Below are 15,032 nucleotides of genomic sequence, written 5' to 3' on the forward strand. Positions count from 1 at the left end.
CTAAACAGCTTTGCACAAGATTCTTCTCCCCACTTATCCTCAGAAGATCTGGCAAGTGCACTATGGTTACACTTCCATTTCTTACGGCTACCATCCTTAGAGTGTCAGACCAAAGCAGCTTTTTTTTTCTCTTAAATGTATTGTTACTGAGACAGCCATGAGGTAAGCAAGAAGTTGTTACTGAAATAGAAAATGCTGGAAATAGTCTTTTGGAAAGAGAGAAAGGTGGTGACATTTCAGGTTGAAGATCATTCGTCAGAGCTCTGAAAACAGTCATTGCTGCAGCAGATTAGCCAAAGTGACAATTTGATCACCCCATTTCTTTTCCTGCTTATCACTGGAGGGGTGGGGATGATGGATAGTTGGAGGACAGGCCTTGAGGATAGAGAAATAACATTCCCCATACCTGCTCCTTCTGACTCACTACAGGCATCACTTGTAACCTGGAATTATTACCTTATGCCCTGCCAGTGTGTCAGCATGGAAATGAGCCACCTGAATGATATTGAAGGAAACAGTAAGCAAGGTTTGATTACTCTCTGCCATTACTTCAACCTATGGTATACTTCAGGGTGGAGAGGTCAGAAAGCAGAATGTAAAAATCAGCCAGGAATAGCCAAGTTTAGAGGCAAAAAATGTGTAGGAGGGTTTTGATGGTGGATGAGCTAAAGTAGAGGTAGAGGTGGAATTGCATGGGTATGGAATTGGAAAGAGTGGTGTGTGGTCCAAAGCTCATCTTAGCTTCAAGTATGATACCAAACTGATGAGCAGTTTGGTTCAATATCAGCCATTTGGCAGCGAGCGGACTGGAGACTGTTGTCGAGGGGACAGAGCTTGTAATAGAGACTGAAGACAACTCTTTTGCTCTTCCCAATTTTTAGTTAGAGGAAATTTCAGCTGATCCACTGCCAGTTATCAAACAAGTAGCTTGTCAAGGTAGAGATACTGAAAGGACAGAGAGAATTTGTGGTGAAGCTCAGAGTTGGTGTCATCTGTATGCATGGTCACTACGTCCTCTTGTGCCTTGGTATGGACATACTGTGACCTTGTGTAGCTACTTTGTAACAATGATCAACTGGAACACCCACTTTATCATGTGAGCCTGAGGACTTGACATTTTCAAGTTAAGTGTTCTACTTTACAAACAAACCACAAACTTTGCAAATGGATTATGGCACAGCATGTGTAAGATACATACTGTGCCATAATCCATTTGCAGCAACATTACAAGAATCTGTGAAGATACTGATCCCATGCTTTTGGGTGATGTTGCCAAGTGGCAAGCATGTGGATGAAAAATAGAATGAGGCCTAACGGATCCTTGGGAAAACATCAGTGTTTCCTGTAGGAGAGGGTTTGAGGAACTATTTTAGATGGCTCTCTGGCTTCAGCTTGATAGACAAGAACCAAATAATTCAGTATGGTAGCTATTACCTGAACAATGGTCAGATATCAGTGGAGGCTGTTGTAGTTTACACAGAATCAAAATGCATCAAGAGAAATATTAAAAGTTCAGAAAGATGAAAATAAAGTACATTAAATAAGCAGCAGATTGATAGATCTTAAACAGGGTGAACTAACTTATTTTATTATATCAAACTTGTCCTGGTCAGGTGTTTCTGACCTAGGTTTAAAGTACCTTTTCAAATTTCCCTCCAATAGGAAGCGAATTCTTTGTCAGATCAATCTCCTTCCCATAAATCTCATTTTGTCCATCTTTTCGGCAGCGTTCCATGGAAGAACACCCAGATGCAATCCTTTTCTCTGCCTTTGGTCCTTTTTTGGTGCTGTTAAGATAGTTCAACAGCTCTCTCTGGGTCAGTCCTTTTTTAAACAGTCCATCTGGCTGCCTGAGGTTGTAAGCATTCCCATTTCGGTGACTCTTCATATTATCACTTGCAAGGTCATGTTTTTCAGCCATCAGACTACCAACGCTTCCCATTTTGCACTTGCTGTCGACTGAAGAACAAGGGTACAGGTTGCTGCGATCACTAGATACAGACAAGGTGTGGACTGCAGCCATGGACATTCAGGGCTCCAAGAACATGGTGTGATGGCAACACTAAGAGAGAAGAAACAAACTGCTTAAAATTCCAGTACAGTGGAAGTAATGAAGACTGAACTCTGCTTCTACCCCACAATCAAACTGGGTAAAATGTATGCACTTTATATTACATAACAATCAAGAGAATGTATTCTTGCCCCTGTGGCAGGAAAACCAAATGTGCACTCACTCCTATTGCACACAGTAAATTCAGCAAATGTCCCTTGAGAGGGAATGTATTGTAGACTACTACCTTGCCAAACCTATTGTTATAATGACAAACTTTAAAGAAAGATATTTATTCCCTAGATTTGCACATTGCTGGCAAGGCCTGCTCTATTGCCCAATCCTAGCTGCCCTTGGAAGTGTTGAACACCTAAATTGTACTGAATCAGGCAGGAATGGCTGATTTCCCAGTGAAGCCAATGTACTGGTGCTTGAAATGATGCTTTGTTCCAGCCCTTGTGTCATCGAAAAAACTGAAATTTAGAAAAAATGCTATCTTTTATTCCAATAATGGTGTAGTGAGTAAAGAAAGAGGGGTTAATGTTCTCAGGATCTTGCAGCACTGCAGAAATGCATGAATAGGCACCAGATTAGGAAAGAGAGGGCTACAGCTACGATGCTGCCTGAATCCCACCTGCCTTATGACACAGATAAGGTAGGGGCTGGAAGGGGGAGCGGAGAATCGATGGAGAGGAGGAGTCTGGGGGGGGTGGGGGTGCAAAGGAAAGGGAGAGTATAATGGAAGGGGATGAAGAACTGGTGGGGGAAGTGAGGGGGTGGGCAAGGAGAAAGGGGAAGCCAAGGGAGGGAAGGTGGGATATGTGGGAGGGGAAATAAGGGGGGTGTGGGGAAAGAAATGAACAAACGGAGAGGGAGTATCAATGCTGCCTAGTACTAAAGGTGGCAAAAGGGAATAAACAGATGAAATAGGGCTGACAAGTTTCTGGAAATACATATTTAATTATTTATTTAAACATTTCATAGAAAGAAAATCCAGCTCCTTTTCTTTCCAGCTTCCTGCTAATTGACTACATTTCAAGCTTGCATTATGGCCCAGCAGTAGAATCGCACAAATGATAAAACTAAGTTTCAACATTGCACCAGGTGTTGAGAAGTTTTAATAATACTGGAAAAAATTTCACAGACAAAATTCCTGCTGCTCGACTAAACATCATATTTAAGTGACTCTCAGCCAGGATGTTTGTGAGCTATCTGTAGCTTGCTATGTGTCAACAGATAGTGTTAAGCGATAATGTACTCAATGAAGGAGTAAATTATATTTAAAATTTACATCACCAATACACTTGGACAGAAGTAGTGCTTATTTTGTCACATTTTATAGAACAGCGTCTCAATGTTGTTCAGTATTGTGCATTGTCCCCAAATCAGGAATTGGTCAATGTGAGATAGAAGCAGTACAAATTCCTGCTCTACCATTTTCCCTTCAACTTTGCCTTACTGCAGATTACCCTTATCTGCAAATGATATTAGAGCACTGATGGAATGGGAAATTTTTGTGGGGGTTGGTGTATTGTGTACATCTTCAATTACTTGTAATGTTTTCTGAATTCATTATCATCTTATTCCTTTATCGCACAAATATACTTTGGAGGAAAAAATACTTGCCAACTACTTTGTCACAAAGTGGCATGGTTTTCATCCCAGGAGCACCAAGTGATGTACCAGGTGCATTGCTGAGGTACTGGGAAAATATCAATAAATAGGATGCATATTTAATCAGTTAATGTGATTCAATTGCCATGACACTTGTACCAGATTCCAAGTGGTCCTAAATTGGGAATTACAAGAAATGATGCAGAGCAAACTCCTAGAGCTAGAAACACTAGAGCATCATTTTTTTTTGACGAAGCAATGAGACTTGATGCTTGGACCTCTCAATATTTGGGGGTGTGAGGTCTTGATATTCTTATCATGCACTAATAATTTTCCTCAGAGATGTCTTACCATGAGGGGGAGAGGAAGTCACACAGAATGGAGGTGAGGTGACAGAACTAATGGGGGAAGACGGGAGAAGAATTGGGAAGAGGATTGGAGCGAGCCAAAGTCAAAATTGGGGGACGATGCTGGGGAGAGAGTCAAAAACTGCATAAGAAAATTGAAAGTAGTGACTGATTAAAGAGTTTGGGGAAGTGGGTAGTGAGGTTGAGCACTTAGGATGAGAAGATAAAATCAGAACCTACCTTGAGGAAGATCAGTGCACGTTAGTCTCTGGCAGGGATGGATGTTTTCATGATTGAGTACCTGCCAACTCTCCAGTTAAAGCCTGTTCCAGTGTTCAAGACCATTCACAAACAGATGCAATTTTGCGCATTGTATGTGGCTGGCAAAACTGCACATCCAATTCATGTGGTGCTCAGTGTGTGGATTTTAGATAAAATCCACTTGTGGAGCCAATTACAACGCTGAAATAGGCAAACAAATTTCTAGGCCCAACCTTCAAACACTGAGCTGTTAATGGATTCAGTGGAGGGCTGCAATGTGCAGTCAATAACTTATCCAGTTCTTACAAATGGAGCACAATTCCCATCGAGGGCAGGATTACGTCAGTAGTGAGGGATTATTAAGATATCTTTATTAGTTACATGTACATCAAAACACATAGTGAAATTCATCTTTTGCAGAGTCTGTTCTGGGGGCAGCCCGTAAGTGTTGCCACACTTCCTGCACCAACGTAGCATGCCCATAACTTCCTAACCCATACATCTTTGGAATGTGGGAGGAAACTGGAGCACCCGGAGGAAACCCACGCAGACACGGAGAGAATGTACAAACTCCTTACAGACAGTGGCCAGAATTGAACCTGGATCGCTGGCGCTGTAATAGTGTTACGCTAACCGCTACACTACCGTGCCTGCCATCTGCCGGGTAGACTGAAGGGAAGCTGGACCTCCTCTTCCAGCCGAGAAAACTAAGATTTGATGAGAGTTTATAAACGCGAGGTACTCAGGTGGAGTAAGTGAAGAGGAATCATTTCAATTGGCTGTAGGGCTGATAACTGGAGACACAGATGAGTCGGAGAAGAAAAAGAGAATCGGAGAAGAATGAGAAGAGAAAAAATATACACAATGAATGGTTAGGATTTGAATACAGTGCCCGATAACACATCCTTTCCCAACGCTGCTTCTTCCCCCCGATGTCTCTGAGCCCAGGCTTAGTTAGCCCCTGACCTCATCAGTCTTCTCTCTTCAACCCCAATACTGCTACCTACTTGGTTTGCTCCAGTGCATGAGTGATGGCAAAGCCAGCAGAAGAATGCCCTTTTGGTGTCTATATTGGTGGACACAACGCCCTGGGACTAATGTGTGATAGAATTTCACTGTTGAGCCCCTTCATCCTCACTCCCATCAGTGTCACATTAAAGTGAGTTTCCTGGGAAGGAAGAATTTCTAGGCCTACATTTCTCAAAGTGTTTCACAAATATACTTCTCCGTAGCAGTAGTCTACGGAAGAAGAAAAATCCTCTACCACTACCCCGTGTCTTCTATGACCAAGCCAATGTTGGATCCAATTTACCAACTCACCATGGATGCCATGTGATTTAATCTTCTGGACCAGCTTACCATGAGGGACCTTGTCAAATGCTTTACCAAAGTCCATGCCGACAACATTCACTGCCCTACCCTCAATCATCTTTATCATTTCCTCAAAAAACTCAATCAGATTTGTAAGACAGGATGTCCCCTGGAAAAGCCATGCTGACTATCCCTAATATGTCCAGGCTTTTCCAAATGCAGATAAATCCTTCCCCAAAAATCTACAATTTCCCTACCATTGATGCAAGGCTCACTAACCTATAATCTTCTAGTTTGTCCCTATTGCTCTTCTTAAACAAAGGAACCAAATTGGCTATTCTCCAGTCTTCTGACACATCGCCTGTGGCTAAAGAGCATACAAATATCTCTGTCAAGACCCCAGTAATCTCCTCCCTTGCTTCCCTCAGTAGCCCAAGATGGATCCCATCAGGCACTAGGGATTTATCCACCTTAATATTTTTCAAGACACCTAACACTACCTCCTTTTTAATACTGACGTGCCCTAGAATATCAGTGTACCTCTCCCTAATCTCACCATCATCCATGTCCTTTTCCTTAGTGAATACAGATTTCCTCTGGCTCCATGCATAGTTCCCCTCCTTTGTCCTCAAGTGGACCTACCCTTTCCCTACATAGCCTCTTGTTACTAGTATACATAGAAAATGCCTTGGGATTCTCCTTGATCCTGGCTCCTTTTAGCCTTCCTATTCCTTGTTTAAGTGCTTTCCTGATTCCTTTATATTTCCTCAAGGGCATTGTCAAATTTCAGTTTCCTAAGCCTTACAAAAGCTTATATTCTCATCCAAGGTTCCCGAATCTTACCATCCTCATCTTGCACCCTCACAGGAACATGCTGGTCCTGGATTCTAATCAACTGGTCTTTCAAAGACTCCCACATATCATATGTGGATTTACACTCAAACAGTCATTTCCAATCTACTTTCTCCAGTTCCTGCTTAATACTCTTGTAATTAGCCTTTCCTCAATTTTTCACTTTCACCAGAGGACCTGTCTTATCCTTAAAACTTATAGAATTATGGTTACTGTTCCTAAAATGCTCCCTCAGTGGAACTTTGATCACCTGGCCAGGCTCATTCCCCAATATCCTGGGAGGCACCTAACAAATTCTGCCCTATCTAAGCCTCTGGCACTAAAGGAGTCTCAGTCAATATCGGGAAAGTTAAAATCACCCACTGCAATAACCCTGTTGTTTTTGCATCTGCATATCTGTTCCTTTTGCTCCCACTGGCTATTAGGAGGCCTATGATAAAACCTATCATAGTGATTGCACCTTTCTTATTCCTGAGTTCTACCCATATGACCTTGCTAGATGAGCCCTTCAAGATGTCCTCCCTTTTATGCTGGAAGGAAACATCAAATGGAACAAGATTTTATTATCCTCATCAGTTCAAGAATCTGTCTTGAACTTTGCTACATTCAAATCCCTTTGCTTGTCTAAGTATTGAGCTTACTTCTATAAATATTGCCGTTGAATATTAAAAATCAAAAATTCATCACCTTGCACATAACTCCAGAGTTAAGCCTGGTGCCAAACTTCCAGCCATGTGTAAATATTAACTATTCTATTTTGGCATTATCTGCATATTTTAATACCATTCCCAGTGCAAGTTGATAACACTTCTCACAGACGCCTTTGTCAAGTCAACACCTGGTGCTTGAAACTGTCACATCTGGCATCAATGACATCACTCTCCTTTCCTGTTTTGACATCTTTTAAGCTTTTGTTATTTTGAAAGATGAAGAACTTGGAACAACTGTTTATTCCTCCAGACAAAAGACACATTTGGTCTGACCAATGTTTTCTGTTTGTATTATAAAGCACATAACACAAGACATGGGTGAATGATAAGCTTTTGAATTAATGCAGCCCCAAACATATGTGTCTCATACCTCCCTTTCTTGTTCTCTCATTAAGATACTGAAGGTCAGTTGATAATTTAAACTAATTAATCCTTCATTAAACAAAAAACGAACAGAAAGGCTAGCAGATTTCAACTACCACACATGCAAACCAGATCTGTACAGTTCCACCCCAAAATATTTGTAGCAGCTATAGAGAGCAGTCAGCTACATGCTATACGTCTTAAAGGGACACACATACACTTGGGTAAGTACATATTGCTACACCATGACTCATTTCCAATATGCATTAGAATAAAATTAGTTAAATTGTGATGCTCAGTCTCATGATGCAGGAATAGATTTTCCCAATGCCAGGCATGACATGAGTGTAAATAAAAATTGGCATCGCTGGCAAGGTGGGCAAATTTGACACCCATCATTTTCCTCTTCCTGTTCCTCCCCTGATGATCCCAGTTCTCACTGAGACACATTCCAAAGAAGGCCCCATACTAGAGGCTATTCTTTAACATGAAAGACTAATCAGATCAGTAAACACTTCGCCACAAGAGCTAACAAACAACATCAGATTTCTCCTTCACCCAGCACCCCCATGGACATCCTCCATTCGCAAATCACCAGAAAGCAAATGGGAGTGAAAATTTTCCCCTGTGGTGTGCTAGCAGAGACCAGTCAACAGCAGAGCTGTTGGCTGCAGTGCATCTTGTAGACAGTGTACAGTGTTTCTGCAGTACTGTGATGGTGGAGGGTATGAACATTTAGGGTGTGCTTTGGATGATGTGGAGATTCAAGTGGTGTTGGAACTCCACCCATCTGCGTGAGTGTCCCATCACACTCCTTAATTGCTTATTTTCTATCTACATTAATATTTAGCTCCTGAATCTCCTCGATGAGATGGTCCCAAGTAGCAGAATAGGACTTCTACAGTTAGAATGCTCTCTACAACATACGATACCTTGACACCATCTTCCAGCACTGAACTGCAGCAGCAAAGCTTCTCAACAACTTCCTTGGTTCCCAAATGCTCTGCTGGAACGAAATGCCAGAAGATTCAAATGCACAAACGTGCTAATGCGATAGAAAACCCTTTGATATGCCCATTGACTATCCAAATTACATTTTTTTCTTGCTATTGTGCTCAGAGGAGACATGAGGATATAAACAAGAGACATTTGTGCTGGTTGTAGTTGTCTCTGGTTATTACAAAATCCACAAAAGTCACCAGATTCATGTGGCTGCAGTGTCATTTCCCCCATTTCTCACTTCAGCAATCCAATGACATCCAAACTGTAGACAGTTTTGTACAGTGGTCTTCCACCAGTAAACAGTTGTTTTAGAAATGTCCAAACTGATCTCATTCACCATCATTGCACTAAATAGCTAAAGAGAACACTTACATAGCGACCTGAACTAAACATAAGCTTCAAAGAACAGAGTTGAAAGGACAGGTAACAAATTCATTCCAGGCCCCAAGCTTCCTTTGAAAGTGACCCATACAAAGGTTCCTAATCATTAATCATTCACGACCGCTGTAAACATTTGTTGGAATCAGGATAACAGAGGACTGAGCAAAATTAGTGATTCTGACAGATCAAGGGAGCGGAATTAACATACACACAGTTAAAATGACAGATCATTGAAGCATCCTTGGCTAAATGATGTATCTCTGCTGATAGTGCCCCCTTCCTGTCAACACTCAGCAACTCATCCAAGTCAGATCCTCCTATTAAATTAACAGCATTCATTATTCAATGCATCAAAAATTAAAGGGGTCTTTTTTTTTAACTAGTGGCATTGATAAGCCCACTGACCATTAAACATCTGTGGTTTCAAGGCACAACTTGTTTATTTTACAAATGAGAATCTACTTGAGACCATCACTTTGTGACTTAGCCTATTAACTACCAAATATTAAATGGATGTGAATAACTTAGAAACCCTGTAGATGCTTAAAGTAGATGTAAATGGGCATGGTATAACAGGGACTATGGAGACAAGGCTGCAAGGAGGCCAAGGATTGGAACTAAACATCCTAAGGGTATTCGATATTTAGGAAGGACAGGCAAAAAGAAAACGGAGTTGGAGTAGTGTTGCCATTTAAAGAGGAGATTAACGCAACAGCAAAGAAGGACATTTGCTCAGATGATGGGAAATCTGTATGGGTACAGCCAAGAAATATCAAAGAGCAGGAAATGCTAGTGGAAGTTGTACAGACTTCCAAACACTAGTGGTGATGCTGGGGATGTCATTAAACATGAAATAGATGCATATGAAATAGTGGTATAACAGTAATCATGGGTGACTTTACATATAGATTGGGCTGACCAAATTAGTAACAATATTGCAGTGGAGGAAATCCTGGAGTGTATAATGAGATGGTTTTCTGGGTCAATGTGTCAGGGAACTAACCAGAGAACAGGCCATCTTGGACTGGGTATTGTGTAATGAGAAAGGATTAATTAGCAATCTTGTTGTTTGAAGCCCCATGGGAAGGAGCGATCATTACATGATAGAATTCTTCATTAAGATGGAGATAGGGTGGCTGATTCTGAGAAGGGTCCTGAATCTACATAAAGCAAACTATAATGGTATGAGGTGAGAGTTGGCTAGCGTAGAATGGGGAACTTTACTCCTGGCATTGATGGTGGACAAGTAACAGCAAATATTTAAGAAGTGCATGGATAAATAGCAACAATTGTTCATTTCTGTCTGGCACAAAAATGAAACAGGAAGTGTACCTCCATCGTGGCTAACAAGGGAAATTAGGGAAAGTATTAAACTTGAGACGACTTGTAAATTAGCCTAAAAAAGCAACAAACCTGATGACTGGGAACAGTTTAGAATTCAGCAAAGAAACACTAGAGGGTTAATTAAAATGGGGAAAAGAGAGTAAGCTTGTAAAGAACATAAAAACTGACTGTAAAAGCTTCTATAGATCCATGAAGAGAAAAAGATTAGTGAAGACAAATGTAGGCTCCTTACGGTATGAAACGGAGGGAATTTATAATTGGGAACAAAGAAAATTGCAGACCAGTTGAACAAGTATTGGTTCCACCTTCACAAAGGAGGACACAAATGTCCCAAAAATGATAGGAAACCCTGAGAGCAACTGAAGGAAATCAGCATGCATAGGGAAATGGTGTTAGAGAAATCGAGGGGATTGAAGACAGATAAATCCTCAGGACCTGATAGTTTGCACCCAAGTGTACTTAAGGAAGTTGCCTCAGAAATTGCTGGTCACTTTCCAACATTCTTTGGACTCTGGGCAGGGCAGCTAATGTAATCCCACTATTTAAAAGATGAAGTATATGAAAGCATGGCAGGATCTGTAGATAAAATATCAGGTTCTGATAACATGCACAGCACTGGATGGGAAAAGCAGCAGCGATGCTGAAAGGGACCACAATTTGTGGGTCAGGATGGTCTAAAACCAACCAACGGTTCAGGAAGGAGAAATAGTACGGGACTGTCAAGCCCAGAAAGGAGCCAGGGTGCAAAGGAAGTTAATGACAGAAGCTGGTGGAAGCAAGAGATAAGTGATGAGTAAACGATGGCAGTTTAAAGAGGAGATGGGTTGTGACCCCAATTCTTCGGGTTAGTCACATCTGATCTATGTTGGTGAGGGAACTTCAGATTGAGAATAGTTACTCTATGAAAGAAGCAACAAGTTAAGGTTCATTCAGAATCCAGGCAACAGAAGACCACGCCCTAGACAACCTGTGTATCAGGGTCTGTCAACACACAGTAGCCTCAGCACAACAGGAATACTGGTGGAGGTTTCCGGTGGAGACAGAGCCCAAGATACTAGGGAAAGCAGTGGATGGATTCACAGCAAAGGTCTGAAAGAGAAAGAGGAGGAAGAGAAGCACTGTTTATGGGTTGGAAGAGGAGGAGAAAAGTAATGATACAAGGTGTGAAACCAAAGGCAAGGTGCTGTGTGAGATCTCAGAAACAACCATAGTACAGATTGCTCATAGCGAGTTCATGATACCCAGTAATGTACCAGATACTCTGTATCTGTTGTAGTTATTAGTCATTAGATTTTGTGTTAGACTGGGGCATACATATGACTCAAGGAAGTTGGACAGTCAGATTTTATAAAACAAGGTATTCAAAGCTATAATAAATTTGTCAATGCATTTGCAGGGAGGAATGCCAGACCAAATGTGCTTGAGACCTCCATAGAGAAGTGATTTGCTCTTATGCCCAAAGCAGACACTTCAGAAATGTTGAGTAGACAAGTTCACAAGTTCAGTGAATAAGATGACCAAGAGATTTTGTGAATTTGTAACTGGCTGAATTAATAACTATAATATATAAAAATAATAACACACACACATATATATATATATATATATATATATATATATATATTGTAGCCACACGCAATGTGCTACTAAAGGAACACACGGAGGCAGAGAGTGCTGAACTCAAAACAAAACCCCTTTACTCATTCAAAATCGCGTGCTTCAATCTACCGTCCCATGGGGCCCCTGCGATCCGCGGGGCGGAAAGGACGTCTGACTGTCCCCAGAGGGTCCGCCCCGAGCGGGTAGTTCCAAACGTGCTATCGCTTGTCTGCCCGTGGCTCCTGATGCCGGTTCGAGTCACGCGTGTTCGGACCGCCACACCATCCTCCCCCAGAAATGTCCATCGGGGGAGTGGAGTCCCCCAGTCTGTATGGCTTGCCTGGGTGGCCGGCCTTGCTGGCGCGGTGCGGGTACCCTCACTGGTTGCTCAATGTCCAAGTGCGCGGGTTTGAGGCGGTCCACTGTAAAAGTCTCTTCCCGGCCACCCACCTCCACGACACACGTGGATCCATTATGCCAGATCACCTTGAAGGGTCCTTTGTATGGCCACTGTAGAGGTGACCTGTGCATGCCCCTGCGAATAAAAACATACTCACGGACTCAGAGGTCTTTAGGGGTGACGGATGGTGTGGGACCATGCCTGGAGGTTGGGACCGGTGCCAGGGTCCCTACCTTGTCCCGCAGCCTCGTTAGCACCGCTGCTGGAGTTTCTTCCGAACCTCGGGCTTCTGGTACGAACTCGCCTGGGACCGTCAGCAGGGTGCTGTAGACCAATTCCGCTGAGGAGGTGCCCAGGTCCTCCTTGGGGGCTGTGTGGATGCCCAGTAGGACCCAGGAAAGCTCATCTGTCCAGTTGGGGCCCCTGAGGCGCGCCATCAAGGCCGACTTGAGATGCCTGTGGAATCGCTCTACCAAACTGTTGGACTGGGGATGGTACGCTGTGGTGTGATGCAGCTGGGTGCCCAGGAGCTGCGCCAGTGCTGTCCACAAACCAGATGTGAACTGTCAGAGGTGATGTCCGTTGGGAGGCCGAACCTGGCGATCCAGTTTGCAATGAGCGTCCTGGCGCAGGACTCAGTGGACGTGTCTGCGAGCGGTATGGCTTCTGGCCATCTGGTGAACCTGTCTACCATGGTAAAGATATACCTGGTGCCCCGGGAGACTGGCAGGGGGCCAACGATGTCCACGTGGATGTGTTGGAACCTCCTGTGTGTTGGCTGGAACTGCTGGAGGGGAGCCTTCATGTGCCGCTGGACTTTGGCGGTCTGGTAGTGTACGCAGGTCCTGGCCCAGTGTCCGACCTATTTGTGCAAACCGTGCCAGACAAATCTGTCCGCTACCAGCTTGATGAACGCCCGGATGGACGGGTGGGCCAGGTCATGCAGCATGTGGAACACCCGGCGCCTCCAGGCTGCTGGTACCACGGGTTGGGGTTTGCCGGTAGACACATCGCACAGGAGTCGATCCGCTGCCGGGCCAATGGGGGCATCCTCCAACTGGAGCCCCAAAACAGCGGTGCGGTAAACCGGGATCTCGGTGTCCGACCGTTGTGCTTCCGCCAGTGCTGCGTAGTCTATCCCTGAGGACGATATGCCCGCTGAGTGGAGGCAGGGGCGAAACAGTGTGTCGGCGATGACGTAGTTCTTCCCTGCGATGTGGCGGACGTCCATGGTGAATTCTGAAATAAAGGACAGGTGCCTCTGCTGCCGAACTGACCACGGGTCCGATACCTTGGCCAGTGCGAAGGTGAGGGGCTTGTGGTCTGTATACACGGTCAACTCCCTTCCCTCGAGGAAGTACCGGAAATGCCGGACAGCCAGGTAGAGCGCTAGCAACTCTTTGTCGGAAGCACTGTACTTCACCTCTGGTGGCCGTAGGTGCCGGCTGAAGAAAGCGAGTGGTCACCACTGGCCCTCGACGAGCTGCTCCAGGACTCCGCCGACTGCCGTGTCGGAAGCGTCGACTGTGAGTGCCGTGGTACATCGACTCTCGGGTGCACTAGGAGGGCCGCCTTTGCCAGCGCCTCCTTGGCCTGCTCGAACGCCTCCGTGGACTCCGCGTCCCATGCCACCTCTTTGGCCTTGCCGGCCAAGGGTGTCACAATGCGTGCCGCTGCCGGCAGGAACCGATGATAAAAGTTGACCTTCCCTACGAACTCCTGCAGGACCTTGACCGTGCTGGGCTTGGGGAACTGGCAGATGGCCTGGACCTTGTCCGATAGGGGAACTGCGCCATGTCAGTTGACTCTGTGGCCCAAGAAGTCGATCTCCGTCAGCCCGAACTGGCGCTTCGCCGGATTGATTGCCAGTCCGTGGTCGCTCAGGCGTTGGCAGAGCTGGCGCAAATGTGCCATGTGCTCTTGGTGCTAACTGCTGGCCACCAGGATATCGTCCAAGTAAATGAAAACGAAATCCAGGCCGCGTCCCACTGAATCCACGAGCCTTTGGAAAGTTTGGGCTGCATTCTTGAGACCGAAAGGCATCCTCAGGAATTCGAACAAGCCGAACGGGGTGATGAGGGCTGGCTTGGGCACGTTGTCGGGGTGCACTGGGATCCGATGGTATCCCCCGACCAGGTCGACTTTCGAGAAGATGGTCGCTCCGTGCAGGTTCGCCGTGAAGTCCTGGATGTGGGGTACCGGGTATCTGTCGGCAGTTGTGGCGTCATTGAGCCTTCTGTAGTCTCCACAGGGCCTCCATCCTCCTGCGGACTTGGGCACCATGTGCAGCGGGGATGCCCACAGGCTGTCTGAGTGGCGTATGATTCCCATCTCTTCCATCTTACAGAATTCCTCCTTGGCGAGGTGGAGCTTCTCGGGTGGGAGCCTGCGAGCTCGGGCGTGCAGCGGCGGTCCTTGAGTGGGGATGTGGTGCTGCACGCCATGCTTGGGGTCAGCCATGGAGAACTGCAGGGTGACTATGGAGGGGAATTCCGCCAACACCCTGCCGAATTTGTTACCCGAGAGGGTCACGGAATCCAGGTGGAGGGCCAGTAGCTTGGCTTCTCCGAGCTGGAAAATCTGGAACGTCTCGGCGTGGACCAAATGCCGGCCTTTTAGGTCGACCAGGAGGCAGTTGGCTCATAGGAAATCTGCCCCTAATAGTGGCTGTGACACCGCTGCCAACGTGAAAGTCCAAGTGAAACGGCTGGACCCGAAACACAGTGAGATAGTTCACGGGCCGTACGTCCGAATACTGGTGCCATTTGCAGTGGTGAGTTCGGGGCCTGGGACCGCGT

General features: G+C 45.1%; 1 protein-coding gene across 6 annotated transcripts in view; it reads right to left on the reverse strand.

The window, feature by feature from the left end:
- n4bp3 (NEDD4 binding protein 3) overlaps window positions 1-15,032 on the reverse strand; it is a 100,000-nt gene that overhangs the window by 7,496 nt on the left and 77,472 nt on the right. For all 6 annotated transcript variants that reach the window (XM_052015120.1, XM_052015114.1, XM_052015117.1 and 3 more), the window contains one exon: window positions 1,640-2,062. In XM_052015120.1, the coding sequence (XP_051871080.1) occupies window positions 1,640-2,029 (390 nt within the window). In that variant the 5' untranslated portion in view covers window positions 2,030-2,062. The remainder of the gene's footprint in view (window positions 1-1,639; window positions 2,063-15,032) is intronic.

Source organism: Pristis pectinata, chromosome 4, assembly GCF_009764475.1.
Source record: "Pristis pectinata isolate sPriPec2 chromosome 4, sPriPec2.1.pri, whole genome shotgun sequence".
Classification (NCBI taxonomy): Eukaryota; Metazoa; Chordata; class Chondrichthyes; order Rhinopristiformes; family Pristidae; genus Pristis; species Pristis pectinata.